At 44.3% G+C, this 19,331-nt stretch overlaps 1 protein-coding gene across 1 annotated transcript in view; it reads right to left on the bottom strand.

The window, feature by feature from the left end:
- Nucleotides 1-19,331, bottom strand: part of WDR18 (WD repeat domain 18) — a 61,896-nt gene that overhangs the window by 21,250 nt on the left and 21,315 nt on the right. The window contains exons 5-6 of the mRNA XM_073594096.1: nt 5,173-5,316; nt 5,036-5,094 (exon numbers count right to left, since the gene is read on the bottom strand). Of these exons, the coding sequence (XP_073450197.1) occupies nt 5,036-5,094; nt 5,173-5,316 (203 nt within the window). The remainder of the gene's footprint in view (nt 1-5,035; nt 5,095-5,172; nt 5,317-19,331) is intronic.

The following is a 19,331-nucleotide window of genomic DNA, read 5'->3' as shown; positions in this document are numbered from 1 at the left end:
CTGAAGGTCGTTATCTCATCCTAGTAGGACTATTACAGGACATACCCATAACCCTTGTCTCCTATTACGCCCCCAATACAAACCCGAATCCCTTTTTTTCACATCTATTACAAGTTGTGCAAGCGCACTGCAAGGGAACTTTGTTCCTCTGCGGAGACTCCAACTCCATATTACAGCCACACACAGACAAATCTCCCTATGCCCCTGAACATTACTCCCCCTCTTCACAATTTCGCAAACTTATACAGTCAGCCTCCCTCCTAGACACGTGGAGAGAACTCAACCCCTCTAAGAGAAACTATACATTTTATTCACATCCACACAAATCATTTTCTAGGATTGACCATATATTCACCTCAATAGCTTCTGCACCACTTCTCCTTCACTCACATATCCAACCAATTACATGGACAGATCACTGTGCCGTTATAACCACAGTGTCATCCCTAATCCCACAAACTACAAATAGATCATGGTGTATGAATGATTCCCTCCTAACCAATCCATCATACTGCCTAGATATTCAAGTAGCCCTTAAAGATTACTTAAAACACAATGCAACCCCCGACATCTCCCCTGTCCTCCTCTGGGAAGCGCACAAACCCGTGATTCGTGGCACATGTATCTCAGTGGCATCCCATCTTAATAGAGACAAGAAGCTCAAATTACGCCAACTTGAATCAGATTACCATAATAGTTTCCTTTTATTCCAATCTGACCCAACAGAATCACACAAAGTAACATTAGAAAAAATAAAGCTGGAACTAGATCTAATCTTAGCCGAAACGGCTGATAAAACTATTCGTAGAACAAACCACACGATTTATACTAAAGCAAATAAACCAGACACCTATCTGGCCCTACGTCTACGTAGACCAGACCGTGCTCGTGTTCCCATTAGACTCAGACTGGCTAAGGATGAAATTACTAGCAATCCTGTTAAGGTTCTCTCGGAGTTCCGTAAACAGTTGGCAAATCTCTATGATTCTAAAACAGCATTTCCACTACGCCAAGCAGAAAAACTGTTCCATAACTTACCTATACCAACCTTGTCTGAATCCAGCCGTGAGCTGATGGAGAGCACGATCTCGACAGACGAAGTAATAGCAGCCATTAAAACTCTAAAACCTAATAAGCGCCCAGGCCCTGATGGCCTCCCCAGTCTCTACTATAAAAAGTTTGCCACTGAACTTGCCCCCCTTCTCACCAATACATTTAATACTATACTAAAACAACACTCTTTTGGCAGGGACACATTGACTGCTCTTATCTCTATGATCCCCAAACCAAACACTGATAGCACGTTATGGTCCAACTATAGACCAATCTCACTTCTTAATGTGGATATTAAGATTTTAGCTAAAGTCCTCGCCCTACGCCTCAATCCCATCATTGGTGGCTTGATACACAAAGACCAGGTTGGCTTTATACCCAAACGACAAGCGAGCGACAATATCAGACGAGTAATCCTTTTGCAACATCTGGCTCGTTCCCGTAAGATCCCCATGCACCTCCTTTCCTTAGATATACGCAAAGCCTTCGATACAGTCTCATGGCCCTACCTAATTTTTATCCTCCAACGTTGGGGCTTCGGTCCCAACTTCTTAAATTGGATCAAGGCCCTTTATAACCACCCACAAGCGTATGTTCACTATTCCGGATTCCGATCAGATCCTTTTCCAATAGCACGGGGGACTAGACAGGGATGCCCATTATCCCCCCTGCTCTTCGCACTCACAATCGAACCCCTGGCAGCCCTGATTAGATCTAACCCCGATATTCGAGGCTTAGATATAGCATCCACCTCCCATAAAGTGTGCCTCTTCGCTGATGATGCACTTCTCTTCATCACTTCACCCCACACCACATTACCCAACCTTATGAACATCCTGGATAAATTTTCTAACATATCTGGACTTGAAGTCAATCAAACCAAATCGAGGGCCCTTGATGTGTCCCTGCCACAAGCTGACCTTGAAACACTACGTAGCAATTTCCCCTTTCTCTGGTCTACCACATCGATCCCATACTTAGGGATCAAGCTCACTAAGGACCCTGCCAACCTGTTCCAATCTAATTACCTCCCAATGCTTTCACAAATATCTTCCTTATTAAATACCTGGTTACCACTGTGTGTCTCCTGGCTGGGACGTATAGCTGCTGTGAAAATGTCCCTATTACCGAAACTGTTATACTTATATAGAGTGCTCCCTATCAAAGTCCCTCCTTATTACCATAGGATTGTACAGAATAAAGTTTTCAAATATATATGGGGACCCACTAGACCCAGAGTGGCGAAACCGATTCTTCTCCGCAACAAGCTCTACGGTGGCCTGGGTATCCCCAATTTCGCACACTACTACCACGCAGCCCGTCTAGCACAGTCGACTTTATACCACGCCAAGTCAGAGACCCCACTTTGGGTGGCCCTCGAAGCCATCGATTTACACCCGCTTAATATAGGCAATCTACTATGGCTTCCTACATCAGCTAGAGGACCTATAACTAATCCGTTAACACTTTACACTCTTAAACTTTGGGATAGACTAAAAGCTCCATTTAAACTAATCTCTCCACACTCCCCACTTCTGTCTTACTTAGGTCACCCTCAATTCCTCCCAGCCTACACAGAACCAACCTCATTTCATGCCTGGGCCCAGGCGGGTCTGACTCGCATTTGTGATCTCATTAGTGGAGACACTGTGAAACCCTTTCCAATTATCCAGGAGCAAACACAACTTCCCCATAGGGAATGTTTCCGCTACCTCCAAATTAAGCACTTTGTGCAAGAAACTATAAAAACCAACTCTGGTCTGGGTACTCTGACCGAGTTTGAGCGTATGTGCGAGTCTGATCCGCATGCCCCGGGTATTATCTCCCGCCTATACTCCCACCTTACATTACCACCCCCAGATCTTCCCACGTATGCGCAAAGATGGTTGAGAGACCTCGACACTACACTCGAACCAGAAGATTGGTCGACCATATGGTCTAACACAAAAAACTCATCCCAGAATGTTATTGCCTCCGAAGCGAACTATAAAGTGCTAATGCGCTGGTACCTAGTCCCAGCTAGAATTGTTAAGTTTCTACCAGACTCCTCCCCAAGCTGTTTCAGAGGTTGTGGGGAAAGGGGTACGCACCTACATATATGGTGGACATGTCCACATGTACAACGCTTCTGGGCGATAATATTTCAGATGGCAACCACCCTACACCAAACCACTTTATCTCCCAGCCCCAAAATTGCCCTCCTCAACCTCTTTCCACAAGACTATACCAGATCACAACTCCGACTTCTCTTACATTTATTCACAGCAGCCAAGCAGACGATAGCTAAGGCCTGGAAAACCCCCACTCTTAACATAGCCGAAACAAAGAATAGGATTACCCAAGCAATGATACATAGCAAAACAGAGGCAAAAATCCTAGATAAGGCCACCCAACACAACAGAGTCTGGCGACCCTGGGTGGAACACTTTTTGCCAACAGATATCGACGAGGACCTGGTAACGCTTTAAGCAGACCTGGATGTCATCCCGAGACTCTATTTTGGCACCTGTGCCCACGCGGGCTGACCGGCACCCCCCTCTTCCCCCTTCTCCTATTTACTACTTTCCCGCTTACACCCCCTCTTTACTTCCCCTCCTTTCTTATAATCTCACCTCTCCATTCCACCCTACCCTCCAAAATTGAAAAAGAGTAATATACTCTGTTACTAGCAATACTTTTTAGGGCCCCCCCACCACAGTTGTTGGGGATTGGCCCGGATTTATAGTGTTAAAAAAGGGACCATACCTCCCTTTCATCTCTCAAATATATACGTACGCAGTTCCAACATGCCGCACAACTTAGTATTATACATGTTATTCTAGTACTTAGTTTCCATCAAGCCAAAATTTCATGCATTATTTCTATGTTCACTGTCATATATTCAATTGAAACTATGTATGGAACTTAATGTAACAGCTGTTTGTGAATTTTCCAATAAAATATTTGAAAGAAAAAAAATCTCCAAAGCCTTTATAGAATGGCGCCGGAAGCTTTCGAGAGGATTTTATTCAGCTTTAGCTTCGCTTTGTTTTGAAGGTATTGCAGATAGGAGATATCCCAGGATGCACTGGGAAACCAACAAGTGATCCAGAAAGACGTCATCAGAAGTCACTTCTGGTTCATGTGTATATATTATGGAAGGGTTTGGTGCAGAGGTCACATTTGGTGTGGAGCAGCAAGAAGGTGAGCAGGGTGTGCAACATGGGAAGGTTATAGTAGAAGGTGAAAAGTGACCAAAGAGAGAAAACTGAGTGGCAGAAGATCAGCAGAGCTGGAGGACCGGAGCAGGAGTAACTAGCAATGTCACAGTGGTGCACAGCGTGGGAGCAATATAGTGGAAGGTGAGCGGGGGATCAACAGAGCTGGGGATCTGCTGAACGAGTTTACCCCAGGAGCTGGGGATCTGCTGAACAGGGGTACTAATGAGCTGGGGATCTGCTGAGTGGGGGTACTACTGGACCCCCTTTAAAAAAGATAGAACATCAACACACACACACACACACACACACACACACACAGGGCATATGCCAAGCTTCATTAAAGCTTCAAAAAAGCATGTTAAAGCAGTAGGTGCTTTAATGTGTGTTGAAGTTCAAAGCAAGTGTAAATGAGCCCTTAAGTTGATTTTTTTTTTTGTATGCTTAAAACATGACATTCATTTAAAGTATTATCTTAATCCTAGTAAAAGATTTTGATTTTTTTTTTTTAAACCTCCAGGTAAACAAAGAGTGATCCACTAACTTATTTCCACTTTTTGTTGGAAATGATCCGTCAATGACTGGATCATCTAACATAGGTAAGTCTGTTAACTATTATTACTGCTGTAAGGATACAGCAGTAGGCAATCTTTGATCTGCAGTTTAATATGACTACAAACACAAAAGGTAGATTAGTATATAAAGACAGAATAAGTGTGGATAGAAACAGAGCCAACAAAAAGGTTCAGGGAAGCAATTCATTGTTTTAGCAGAAAACTTCCTACCTGTGTCCTCTAAACACCTTTTCTTGTTCAGCATTGAAGGTCTTCTCCCGCTGCACTGGCTGCAGAAACAAAATGACATTTCACTGCTTGGAAAACCCTGTTTAGGTCACTCTTAAAAATCTAGAAAGGGCACTTACCCATGCACAAAGATCCACCTGGAATATCGAGCCATCACTACCACCACAAAATAAGTGATATTCAGCTGGGTCAAACGTTACTGACATGATTCTGACATCAAAGAGGACAGACATCAAAAGTTCCCCAGAGGCAATGTCCCACAACTGAAATAAAAATTATAGGGTTTCTTAGAGCAAAGGAAGGACTGTGAAAAATATTAGTTTCCTAATCTTAAGGCCCCATTCACACCTGCACAACGAGCTTAGGGCACGTCTGTCACGTGACTGCATAGGGCTGACCTACATGCGACAAACACACCAAAGTAGCTTCTGCCCCTTTTTTGGGTAGTGAGCCTTGCGTGGTCATAGGACAAAACATGCATCTGCTATCCATGTTTTGGGTGTAATTTCTGCTCACGTTCCCAGAATGCGCAGGTGTGAAGAGTCTAAGACCCTTTTCACACTGGGGCGTTTTTCCAGGCGCTTTAGCGTTAAAAAAAAGCGCCTGTAAAGTGCCTGAAAGAAGCCTCATCTGCAATCCCAATGTGAAAGCCCGAGCCCTTTCACACTGCCAGCGCCTGAAAAACGCTGGTAAAGCGCCGTATAAGACCCCTTTCACACTAGGGCGTTTTTCGGGCGCTGGCAGTGTAAAAGGGCTCGGGCCATCGGCGCACCCAGCCCGGTGGCAAAAACACAAAAGCGCTGCAAAGAAGCTGCAGGCAGGACTTTTTTTTTGATGCCCTGCCAGTGCAGCGCGCCAGTGTGAAAGCACTCAGGCTTTCACATTAAGACTGCAGATGAGGCTTCTTTCAGGCGCTTTTTTTAACGCTGAAGCGCCTGAAAAATGCCCCAGTGTGAAAGGGGTCTCAGTGTGAAAGCACTCGGGCTTTCACATTGGGATTGCAGATGAGGCTTCTTTCACGCGCTTTTTTAACGCTAAAGCGCCTGAAAAACGCCCCAGTGTGAAAGGGGTCTAAGGCTCCATTCACACCTAGGCTATTTGAATTGCGGGCGGAATCGCCACGGTTCCAGATCATGGCCAAACGCGATTGCGATGACATTACTTCTTAATGGCACCCCAATCTCAGTTCCGGAACTTCTTTTGGGCGACACGCTTCCCGCGATTTGGTTTCCTCTGTCGCGTGGCAAAATCGCACCACGATTGGGGTGCCATTAAGGAGTAATGGCATCGCAAATGCTTCCTACGTTTTGGAATCGTGCCAATTCCAAACGCCTAGGTGTGAATGGAGCCTAACACATTAGTTACAAAACGGCCCAAATTCCACTAGTTTATGCAGTTATAGTAAAATCACTGTAAACACAAAATTACAATGGTGAAAGCACATGGAGCATCATTACTAAAGTTTTTTTTTTTTTACTTTTAGTAAAACATGTAATACTTACCCACTCTGTGCAATACAGCCCTGAACCTCCTTTTCTGGGGTTCCCTGCTGGTGCTGTCCGCTCCTCCCCTTTAGTGCCCCCATAGTTTGGGGGTTCTAATTAAGATTTTTACATGTGAGAACTGTCAGAATTGGTCTGGGTTTTAAGTGGTTAAACGACAACTCCAATTGTAATTCTTTACATTTTGAGGCCACATAATAAAGTGTTTCTAAAGGAAGTTGTTTTTTTTTTTTTTTTTTTTTTTTTTTTAATAACAAACATGTTATACTTACCTGCTCTGTGCAATGGTTTTGCACAGAGCAGCCCCAATCCTCTTCTTTTTTTGGTCCTGGCTCCTCGCCCCTGCTGAGTGCCTCAAATAGCAAGCCTCTTGTTATAGGGGAACTCAAGCAGACTTGCATCCAAGCCGCGATTCGTGTCCCAAATCACACATGGTGTGGCTCAGCCCTGCCCCCGCTCTCTCCACATTGGCTCACTAGCTGTGATTGACAGCAGCAAGAGCCAATGGCTCCCTCTGCTGTGTGAGCCAATGAGCGGAGAGAGACCAAAGAGAGCAGCTGGTCTCATGCACATCTCTGGACCGCGATACGGCTCAGGTAAGTAAAAGGGGGGCTGAGGGGGCTGCTGCACACGGAAATTTTTTTTTTTACCTTAATGCATACAATGCATTAAGGTAAAAAACCTTGAGCCTTTAGAACCACTTTAAAGAGGAACTGCAGTCTGCTCACATAATCTGTAATAAAAACATCTTTGCCATTCTGAAGCTTCCCTCCAACCACTTTGCCTATTTTATATATAAATGCGATTCTGTACTTGCCAAATATGCTGCAGAAATCTCCATCCGCCAAGTCTGGCTGCAGCCATTTTATCTGTGGGTAGCTGAACCTGCTGCCTATTCACTTCCTGGATTTACAGACAGACACACACACACACACACACACACACTCACACTTCTGCTTGCCTGGACATTTCTCCTCTGTGGATGAATACACATGGATCTCTGCAGTGTCCCGTTATCTCCGCCCTCATTAAGCCCACTGCAGCTATGCAGCTCTGATTGGCCCGCCTATGGCTCATCCCCCCTCCCTTCCTGGCAAACTCTCACGAGAGAGTGAGAGAGAGATGTGCATGATGTCATAAGCCTAAGCTTTTTACCAGAAAAGAAATAGGAAGTGGACTGTATAAGGTATTTACTGGCAGAAAAAAAAAATTTACTATCCAAAGTTAAAACAAGGGCAGAAGTTTTAATAGATGGAAAGAGCAAAAAAACGGATTTTTAAAACAGCTTACCTGTAAAATCCTTTTCTTGAAGTACATCACGGGACACAGAGCACCATAATAATGACTATGTGGGCTATACGCTTACCTTTAGGTGATTGGACACTGGCAACCAATAGTTAGACGGTTCCTCCCATATAACCCCTCCTATACCGGAAGTACCTCAGTTTTGTAGCAAGCAATGACGATCCCAGAAGGAGGGGAGGGACCTCTGTGTCCCGTGATGTACTCCAAGAAAAGGATTTTACAGGTAAGCCGTTTTAAAAATCCGTTTTTCTTTATCGTACATCACGGGACACAGAGCACCATAATAATGACTATGTGGGATGTCCTAAAGCAATGCACCTGGGGGGGGGGGGGGGACACATTATCCCTAAGCCCAACGGGCCTGAGACTATAAAGCTGCCTGCAACACACTGTGGCCAAAAACAGCCTCTTTTTGAGATCTCACATCCACCTGGTAAAACCTGGTGAACGTATGAACTGAAGACCAAGCGTCCGCTTTGCAAACCTGAGCCATAGACACCTGTTGGCGTACTGCCCATGATGCACTAATCCCTCTAGTGGAGTGTGCTTTTAAATCCCGGGGTGGAACCCTGCGCTTTAATACATACGCCTGGATAATAGTCTGACGAATCCACCTGGATATAGTTGAACTTGTTGCCGGCTGTCCTTTTTTAGGACCCTCAGGCAAGACAAAAAAAAACAGTCAGTTTTCCCGAATCAAGCTGACATTTCCAAGTAAACTTTTATCACCCTCACCACATCCAGTGAGTGAAGCGACCTTTCCTCCCTAGTCCTAGGGTTTGGAAAAAAGGAAGGTAAAATGATATCCTGATTCAAATTAAATTTGGAAACCACCTTCGGTAGAAAATTAGGACGAGGGTGCATGACCACTCTGTCCTCATGAAGAATCATAAAAGGTTTTTTGCAAGAAAGGGGCGGCCAATTCTGACACCCTTCTAGCCAATGTTATAGCCACCAAAAAAAACGAATTTTCTGGTCAATAGGACAAAAGGAATATGCCTAATAGGTTCAAACGGTTGACTCTGTAAGGCTGACAGGACCAAATTTAGGTCCCAGGGACATAAAGGTGGTTTAAGCGGCGGCCTCAGGTGTGTTACTCCCTTGACAAAGGTTCGCACCAAAGAATGGGATGCAATTGGTCTTTGGAAAAAATACGATAAGGCCGAAATCTGTCCTTTAATTGTGCCTAAAGCGAGCTGTAAGTCTACTCCTGCTTGAAGAAAGGCGAGAACTCTTCCAATCATATACCTACGAGGGTTCCATTTTCTTTCCTCGCACCAAGAAATGTATGACTTCCAGACTCTATAATAGATAGCTCTAGAAACTGACTTTCTAGCGTTTATCAAATTAGACAAGACTGAAACCATAATACCACGGTCTTTCAATAGCCTGGTCTCAATAGCCAGGCCATCAAATTCAGCAACCGTAAAGAAGGATGGAATATGGGCCCTTGAGACTACAGGTCTGGACGGCAAGGAAGGACCAATGGGTCCCCTACTGCCAACTTCACAATCTCCGAGTACCAGGACCTCCGGGGCCATGCTGGAGCCACTAAGATCACCGGTTTTCGCTCTTCCTGTATTCTGCGTAGCAAGTGCGGCAGAATTTGGATCGGAGGGAAGGCATAGATCAGAGAATACTGATCCCAAGGAACTACTAATGCGTCTATCCCGACAGCCAGCGGATCCTTGGTCCTGGATACAAACCTGTCCAGCTTGGCATTGAATATGGATGCCAGCAGATCCACATCTGGAGTCCCCCAGTATTGGTAGATCTGTAGAAAAACCTCGGGATGCAGGGACCATTCCCCTGGTAACAATTTCTGGCGACTTAGAAAATCCGCCTGCCAATTGTCCACCCCCGGAATAAACACTGCCGACAGAAACGGCACATGTTTTTCTACCCAAGTCAATATATGATCTACTTCTCTTTGGGCTGCCCGACTCCTGGTACCTCCCTCGTGGTTGATATATGTCACCACCTTTACCGGGGGGTTGTTGAACTGGACTCTGACAGGAAGACCCCGCAATCTGGATGTCCAGAATCGCAGAGCCAGCCGAGCTGCCCGAATCTCCAATAGATTGATGGGCAGGGTCCTGTCTGTGACCATATTCCCTGAACAGACGCTTCCTCTAGGACTGCTCCCCAACCGAAAAGACTGGCGTCCGTGGTTACGACCTTCCAGGCTACTGGAGGGAAAGATTTCCCTCTTTTCAAGTTGCTGGTTCTTAACCACCATGAGAGGTTCCATAGAACCTGTGGAGATAGAACCATAGGCTGATCCAGGGTTCGAGCTGACTTGTCCCAGGCCTTTAGAATACTGTTCTGGAACACTCTGGAGTGGAACTGTGCATATGGCACTGCGCTGAAGGATGACACCATCTTGCCCAGTAACCTCATGCACAGCCGAACAGAAGGTGTTAGTTCTTTTTTCACCTTCTGTACAAGTTCCACTATGGAGGCAACCTTTAAGGGAGGAAGAAACACCTTTTCTTGGGCGGTGTCCAAGACCAGACCCAGATACACCAAGGCTTGGGTCGGACAAAGAGCTGACTTGTCCATATTTAGCATCCAACCTAGGCGTTGTAAAACCCGTACTGTTCTTGACACGTTTTGAACCAGTATGAGGCGACAGCATTCCTTTAGAAGAAGATCGTCCAGATATCCTACTACGGAGATTTTCTGAGACCTTAGGGAAGCCAACACCGGGGACAGAATCTTTGTAAAAACCCTGAGGGCCGTGGCCAGACCGAAAGGTAGTGCCACAAATTGGAAATGACTGCCCTCTACAGCGAAGCGTGAGAACCTTTGATGTGGACCGAAGATCGGCACATGAAGGTACGCGTCCTTGATATCTATGGACGCTAATTAGTCTCCCTTTCTCAGGGATTATTATTATTGAACGAACCGACTCCATGCGGAAGGATCGGACGTCTACAAAGAAGTTGAGAGCCTTGAGGTCCAAAATGGGCCTTACTTCCCCATTTGGTTTCGGCACGGTAAATAAGTTTGAGTAAAACCCCTTGAATCTTTCCTCGTGCGGAACCTTTACAATTACCCCCTGCATCAGCAGATGGTGTAAAGCTAGGAATAGGCATCTTCTTTTCTCTGGATCCGACGGAACCCTTGAGTACAGGAACCGATTCACGGGTGGGGGGCCGAAGCCTGCCCCCCACCCGTGAGAGCAGGGGCACCCCTTCACAAGGTAGACTTGGAGTTGGGCTTAGGTGTCTTTTGGGTCCAGGGTTTCTTCTGACCCTGGGGTCTTTTAAACCCAGACGGCTGAGGCCGTCGTTACCGCTTAGGGGAAGAAGCACCAGGTCCTGGAGCATTAGGAATTTTATAAGAGGATTGTTTCCCCTTCTTAATAGGGAGCAGGGCACTCTTTCCTCCAGAGATCTTTTGGATATATTTATCCAGATCCTTGTCAAACAAGCACTCTCTGTAGAATGGAAAAGCTGCAAGTAGCCTTTTACATGGCGTCTCAGCAGACCAGTTCTTTAGCCATAAGACTCTGCGCATATGAATCGACAGTAACGCAAAACGAGACATCTGTTGGATCTAGTCTTTCAATGCGTCTACTGCAAAACATAAGGCATGAGGAATCTCCGATAACTCCTCGGCAGATTCCTCCTGGCAAGGTATGTTCTTTACCAACCTTTTAAAGCGATCCTTTAGGGATTGGCAAATCCCAATAGCTGCAACTGCTGGCTGAACTGCAGCACCAGCCACCGAAAAGGAGGACTTTAATAAGGACTCTAGCTTTTTATCAGCTGGATCCTTGAATACCTGGGCATTATCCAATGGACAGGTTAAACTTTTGTTTACAGAAGATATGGCAGCATCCACCAACGGTGTGCTCCATTTCTTCCTGAACTTCTCCTCCATAGGATATAAGATAGAAAACCTTTTTGGAGGTAAGTATATCCCGTCAGGGTGCTCCCAGTCCGCATAAACCACCTGCTCCAATAACGGATGCAAAGGGAACGCTTGGGAAATTTGCTGAGGTCGCAAAGATCCCAAAGTAGAACAGGAGAGTGCAGACTCCTGAACCGAGGGTAACTTAAACCCAATTCGTACCATCTCAATTAGAGATAGGATAAACAATTTTTGGGAATGGGAGGCTGAAATTGGCTCTTCAGAGCCAGAGTCCTTAGCCGAGGATCTTTCAGCCTCTCCTTCCTCTCGGTCCTTTATGACCACCTCTTCCATGTGGCTATAAGAGTCCTGGTGCTCTAGGGACTCTCCACTTGGCCCAGGCTCAGGGGAGGGAGATCTATTACGCTTCCTCCCCCCCTGTGTTACAGAGGCAATCATGCCAGCTATTTTGCCCTCAAGGCCTGCTAAGGCAGATGCCAAATCATCCTTTGTAACACAAGCTGAGGCAGGTATATTGGTAGTGGCCACTATGCCTGACAAATGCAATGGCTCAGCCATCTTTCAGGAGAAACTGAGGCTGCATCAGCATGGGGTTGGTCTCCTGTTTTTAAAGGAGGTACTCTTACCTCTGTGCTTGATTTGTTCCCTATACCTCGTTTTCTGGAAGACATTGCTTACACACAAGGAAGAAAAGGAGTACTCGAGGAAGAAAAGGAGTACTCCCCACAAACTATAACCAGCCTTTAACCTGTCACCACTGTGTCCAAGACCACCAGACTCACGTGCCCAACTATCGCTCTGTGTTGTCCACGCGCACGCCAGGAGCTCCATGCCTATACGCATTAGCTTGAGATTGAGCACGCGAATCAGCAACCGGCGGCACGCCCACCGCACAGCACATGCGCCGTCCTGACGCACGCGGCGCATCTGCGACGCGCACAGCAGTGGCACATGCGCACACCCATGCCGGTGGCGCGCACACAGCGGGCCCACGATGCGCATGCGCACACTCGCGCACGCCAGTATTCAAAAAATGCACACCAAACCGGCCATCTGTAATCCCAGACACAGGCTCAAGGTTACCAGCAGTTTCAAAGGGAAATACATATACATATACATAAAAATCCCAAAGGGAGTACTCACCATCCCAAGCAGCAGGGCCTGTCTTACCAGGCCCAATCTTCCCCCATCACGGCGGGTAGCGCCTCCAAGGACCTTCAGGGACCGGGTCCCCCATATATTGGGGTCCAAACCCCTGGACCTGTAAAGCACCCTTTCTGGTTTTACCTTGGGCAAGATTGACCAGGAATACCAACTTAACAAGGGTCCAGCGCCTATATAGAAAACATTACAAGCAATACCTCGTTCTTGAACCGAGGTTCGGGTACAATCCAGTTTAGCTTTGTTAAGCCATCCAAATGGATCCGATTATAACGTCCTCAGGGGACATTTTTTGAAGAAATTTGAAGAGCTTCAACAGCCATGACCATTACCTTCAAGACACTGGTGGAAAAACGGAGGTACTTCCGGTATAGGAGGGGTTATATGGGAGGAACCGCCTAACTATTGGTTGCCAGTGTCCAATCACCTAAAGGTAAGCGTATAACCCACATAGTCATTATTATGGTGCTCTGTGTCCCGTGATGTACGATAAAGAAAATGACAGAAGAGCCGCTTTAAGTCATGAGAGCAAAAGAAATACATTTTAATACATATTTGCTTGTTACCATTTAAACCACTTGCCACCTGCTAATAGAAGACTTACTGCTAGGGAGCAGCAGTAAGCTGTGATCGGTCCCTGGCTACTCACATCGGTCATAGCCATCACGATTACAATTGCTTCCATGCATTACTGTTTTGCTTACTATTGTGATTAGCTCATAGCTATTACATGGTACGTGGGCCAATCACAACACCCTGTACCATGTGATTAGCTGTAGACAATCACAGATCACAATGGTAATCAAGCTGTCATGAATGAAACCCATTGACAGCTAAAACTATTGCTTGTAACAGTGATTGTGGTGTCCGTTTATGAAGCAGTGATCCCAAGGATCGTCGCTGATCACAGTCCATAAACAGTTTATGAAACAGTGATAATTGGGGGGAGAAGTGTTTGAACTTGTTCTCCCGCCGATGATCTCTGCACATGGAGAGTCCTCATTGACTGTCACAGTAACCGCCAGTTTATGAAGCTGCGATCTCAGCGCTTCACTGGCGATCTGTGTCAGAATTCACCTCCCCGATTCAACAGCTCAGAGGTGGTGAATCGGGGAGTGAAGAGGAAATCTGGGGAGATCGAGAAAGATTTTTAACTTCCTTCTACCTCGTTCAGACCCCCAACACTGTAACCGCATATGTATGTATGTATGTATGTATGTATGTATGCATGTAGGGGGACTCATTTTTTAAAAATTAATCCATGCCGTCTGTCAGTGTACTGAGCGGTGATAATTTATCACTGCTTAATAAACGGACATTTCGATGTTTCTGTGAATTTCTGGTGCTGTAATCTCGTAAAGTCTCACGAGATTCCAGTATCAGGGGCCGTTCTCCACTGTTTGAAGCGTTTGTAGATCACTTCACTCCTCCAAAGGTGAAGCGATCTACACCGCTTCATAAACTGGCACACAGAGGAGAAAGATCTCCACTGTGAATGCCGGAGAATGAAGCAGTGAATAGATTTCACTGCTTCATAAATGGACACCTATCGCTGTTATAAGCAAGAATAGTGTTAAAAAAAAAAAAAATCCCTGATCAACCCTTCAGAGTAGCACAGTGTCACTATGGTGATACTGAACTACTCTGAACACGGGATTTAAAAAAGAAAAACAAAAAGAACTAAATTGTTTATAATTGTTTTCCTTCTCTCTCTTTTTTACATACTGCCACCTGTTAGTATCCATGATCACCACCACACCAAATGATGATGCTGCACTGATGACAGTATTACAAAAAAAAAAAAAAAAAACTTGACTTCATTTTCAAAAACATTGTACAAAAAACTCACCATGTCTCTTACTAAATACCTTGGACTGTACTTTTCAAAAAGGGGGTATTTGTACTGTCCTGCCATTTTATGGCCTCAAGAAATGATAGGCAGTCAGTACATCAGGACTGATCAATTTTCAAACATACATACCATATTTTGTAGGACTAATATAATATATACTAATATACTATAACTTTCACACAAATTAAATAATACACACCGATTTGGGTCATTTTTACCAAAGAAATATAACAGACTACATTTTGGCCTAACTTTATGAAGAAATTAAATTTTGCATACAAATAATCTAACAGAAACTAAGGAAAATGGGTTTCTATTTTTCAAAATTTTCTGTATTTATTTGTGTGAATTATTTTTTTTAAATAAATTTAATTTGCGTACAGTGTTGCTTGACTGTGCAATTGCGAGTTAACCACTTACCAACCGGCTCACGCCAATATACGTCAGTGAAGTGGCACAGGTGTGCAAAACAACGTACACGTACGTCGCTGCGTCATTGGTGGCTAGCGGGCACGCCGCCGACGGCACGAGCGTGTCCGTGGGTCCTGCGGACTCCATGTCTGCCGTTGGCCCGCGATCATGATACGGAGAGGCAGAATGAGGGAAATGCCTATGTAAACAAGGCATTCCCTGTTCTGCCTAGCAATACGACAGGGATCTACTGCTCCCAGTGATCGGGAGCAGTGATCTCTGTCATGTTCTAGTTAGCCCACCCCCCCTACAGTTAGAACACGCCCAGGGAATACACTTAAACCCTTGATCGCCCCCTAGTGTTTAACCCCTTCCCTGCCAGTAACATTTACACAGTAATCGGTGCATTTTTATAGCACTGATTGCTGTATAAATGCCAATGGTCCCAAAATAGTGTCAACAGTGTCCGATCTGTCTGCCGCAATGTCGCAGTCACGATAAAAAAAAAAAAAAGCCATAAATCCCCTATTTGGTAGACAAGATAACTTTTGCACAAACCAATATACACTTATTGCGATTTTTTTTTTTTACCAAAAATATGTAGAATACATATCGGCCTAAACTGAGGAAGAAATTTGTTTTATTGGTATATTTATTATAGCAAAAAGTAAAAAAATATTGCTTTTTTTTCAAAATGTTTGCTCTTTTTGTTTATAGCGCAAAAAATAAAATCCGCAGAGGTGATCAAATACCACCAAAAGAAGGCACTATTTGTGGGGGGAAAAAAAAAGGACATCAATTTTGTTAGGGTGCAACGTCGCACGACCGCGCAATTGTCAGTTAAAGCGACGCAGTGCCATATCGCAAAAAAGGGCTTGTCAGGAAAGGGGTAAATCCTCCGGGGCTGAAGTGGTTAAAGTAGCACAGTGCTGAATAGCAAACAATGCCCTGGTCATGAAGGGGGTAAAACCTTCCAGGAGGTCAAGTGGCTGAAATAGCCATAACAATGTTGTATTCATGCTAGCATTCCATAGCTGTACAATTAATGAGAAATGTAAACATTTCCAGTAGGAAACGCAGTGACTTAAAGAGTATATATATATTATTTTTTTCTTTTAACGCCAAGTTTCATTCTTTATATTATCTGGAGGGCTAAAGTTTAAAAATCTACACTGTTTCATTCTAGGCAGTAATTATGTAATATTGCATATTAAGATTTTATATTTTCCACATGAACCCAGCAGGTTGAGGTCTACAGTTTACAGAAAACAAAAAGAGTTCTGAAGCGCTAAAACTGGCAGTCATTAGAAACTTTTGCCATTTCATAACAATTATGCAAGGAATAGCTGGACACCAGGGCAGCTGCAAACTTCTGGAAGAAAAGTAGACAACAAAAATAAACAAAAATGCAGCGCTCAATGGGACCAGTAGTAAAGAACTATTGCTGATAGTATAATCAATAAAAGTTCATTTATTGGATGCAAGCTGAGATTTGAAATTAAAAAATACTGTCAATGAAAAAATGAGATGATAAAATTATTAGACTTCATAAGCACAACTCATTATCATGGTTGAAGTAATCCGAAAATTAGTATATACGATACCACCATGACTTCCAGATGACAAGGGGTTAATGTCAGCAAGTGTGCTCCAAGCTCCGATCCTAATTGTCAGACCCAATGGCTCAATGTGCAGGGAGAAAAATAGAGATGAGAGACACTGCCCTCTAAGGTGCACTTAGTGGCTGTATTCCGGATATCAGACTCGCTGTGATCCAGGAGGTGTATTGTAGATCGCGCCTCTGAACGACCTTGGTCAAGCTAGCTGATCAGGCTGGCTGGAACCTGGCGTGCTGGACGGCGCTCTGGATGGCGGGCACTGAATCCGGAAGCCGGGAGGCAGGGTCAGGGCTGGAAACGAGGAGTACCAGGAAGCTAGGTGGATCGCAAGCTCAAAGTAGCCGTGGCGACCGTGACTTACATGTTTCACGCTCCTGCGCTTTATCAAAGTTGATAGTTCACCAACTTTATCAAAGTTGGTGAACAACTGGTTAGAATGGATAACTGTCAACTTATATCTGTCTATGGGCAACCTAAGCGAAGCCTGCTAGAGTGAAAATCTGGCACGTTCTGGCAATGCAAACAATCAGTAGCTAATGTTCCAAGGCATTAGCTAGACTATGAAAAATAAAGAATAAGAGAATGAACATGACTTTGCAATTAAATGTTTTTTTTTTTCACTTTTGCATTACCGCGTTTTAGAATTAAACTTTTTTTTTTATTATTTTGGATAGAGTGGAAATGGATTAGAACACCTATCAGTTATTATTGCTTCCCGTGACCCCGTTCAGGAGATTCACCCTATCGAAAGTGAAAGAAAATCCCCAAATTTTGGGTTGACACCAGAACAAGAATAGAGGGGAAATCTTTTAATGGGGACATTAGTTCTGGTGACACCCTGGTGCTTGATCACTTTGAAGGGATTTCCTCTCATTACCTGGGTATAGGACAGGAAGTAAAGGAACATCTCCCCTATGAGACACACACGTGTGTGTTAGGTCTTAATACGATGTCAGCATTACCTCCTATATTGTTTTTTTTTGTTTTTTTTTTTTAACTGTGTTGTATTGTTAAAAATACCATATCAGAATATATGGACAATAAAGATTTACTGGTCTTACCATAATATAACATTAAGCCTGACAGAGCAAAAAAAATGAACTGCATTGTTTTATGTATACAGTCCTGTGCAATGATATCCTAGTTGTTAGTTTGGTGTGATAAAGCAAATTACTGTTCTTTAGAAATTACTTTAATGTCAGGACAAATGATGTCACAGTCCCATCTACGAGCTAGACGCCTTAAGGAGCCAAGCAAAAGGAGCTTCCATTAACAGGGGATTTAAAGCTTAGTCACTAATTGTATCTTAGCTAATTGAATGTGTCCAGGACTCCTATTAGAACAACAAGCCATGCTCACAAATAAAATGGATTTTCAACTTGACCACTAAAGAATTTATTTTGTCACGCACCACGATTCCTTCAGTTCATGCTATTAGAAAAAAGGCTGTAATCATATAAGCCCTTGTTTAATCATAGCTTTCAAAGTGCTATTTTAAAGAACATCACATTCAGCAAGCATTTGAAGCAGTATTAAACCCAAAAGCAAACATATTGCAGCTTACCAATTCTTGCGGTAGCTGCATTTGTTTTCTTTTTTAGGCTTTCTTGTATTTTCATCTGGTGATCAAGTCTGTTTTTCAACAGAATAAGCGGTCCTTCAGATGTATCAGTTACAGCGATGAGAGAAACCACTTTAACCACTTCAGCACCGGAAGAATTGGCTGCTCAATGACCACTTTTTGCGATTCAGTACTGTGTCATTTTAGCGGACAATTGCACAGTCGCGCGACGCTGTACCCAAACAAAATTTACATTCTTTTTTTCCCCACAAATAGAGCTTTCTTTTGGTGCTATTTGATCATCTCACTATAGGAGATGAGGAACTCACAATCTCTCTCTCCTCAGAGAACTGGGATGTGTGCGTTTACACAGACGTCCCTGTTCTGCTTCTCCTGCCCGTGATCGCTCGTGGCCGGTGGTCATCGCGACAGCTAGTCACAAGCATTGGCACCCCCGCCTCCGGCAGGGCGCGCCTGCTATCCCACTTAAAGGGACCGATGTATAGCTACGACGGTTCGTGCTGATCTGCCACAGTATAATGACGGCGGCTGGTCGGCAAGTGGTTAAACTGGCTGGGTGTTTTATATGTAAAACCTTTATCTAAAGTATTAGCTGGAATTTGTATTCAATTTGTTAGTGTATTTAAATCTGCTAGTACAGCCAACACTCCCCTCCCCCCAAATTGGATGAATGAGCACAGGGACGCCCTCGGACAGCAGCATTGTCAGAGTGGGGGTATTTTAATACAGGAGGCGTGTTACTGGCCAGATCACCAGGTAGAAATGGGGATAAAAAAAAAAAAAAAATGCAACAATCACATCTAATGATTGGTAAGCTGTAATATATTGAATTTTCTGGTTTTGGGTTTAATACCACTTTAAAAAGGCAACAGTTTTCCTGAAACTTGTAAAGCTAGGTGTCTGCCCTTGTCATACACGGGTTTCTACCACATACTTTTCTACAATGCAGTGAAAGTAATACAGCTTG

The sequence above is a fragment of the Aquarana catesbeiana genome, linkage group LG01 (genome assembly GCF_042186555.1).
Source record: "Aquarana catesbeiana isolate 2022-GZ linkage group LG01, ASM4218655v1, whole genome shotgun sequence".
NCBI lineage: Eukaryota > Metazoa > Chordata > Amphibia > Anura > Ranidae > Aquarana > Aquarana catesbeiana.
This window is presented reverse-complemented; position numbering and strand designations above follow the sequence as displayed.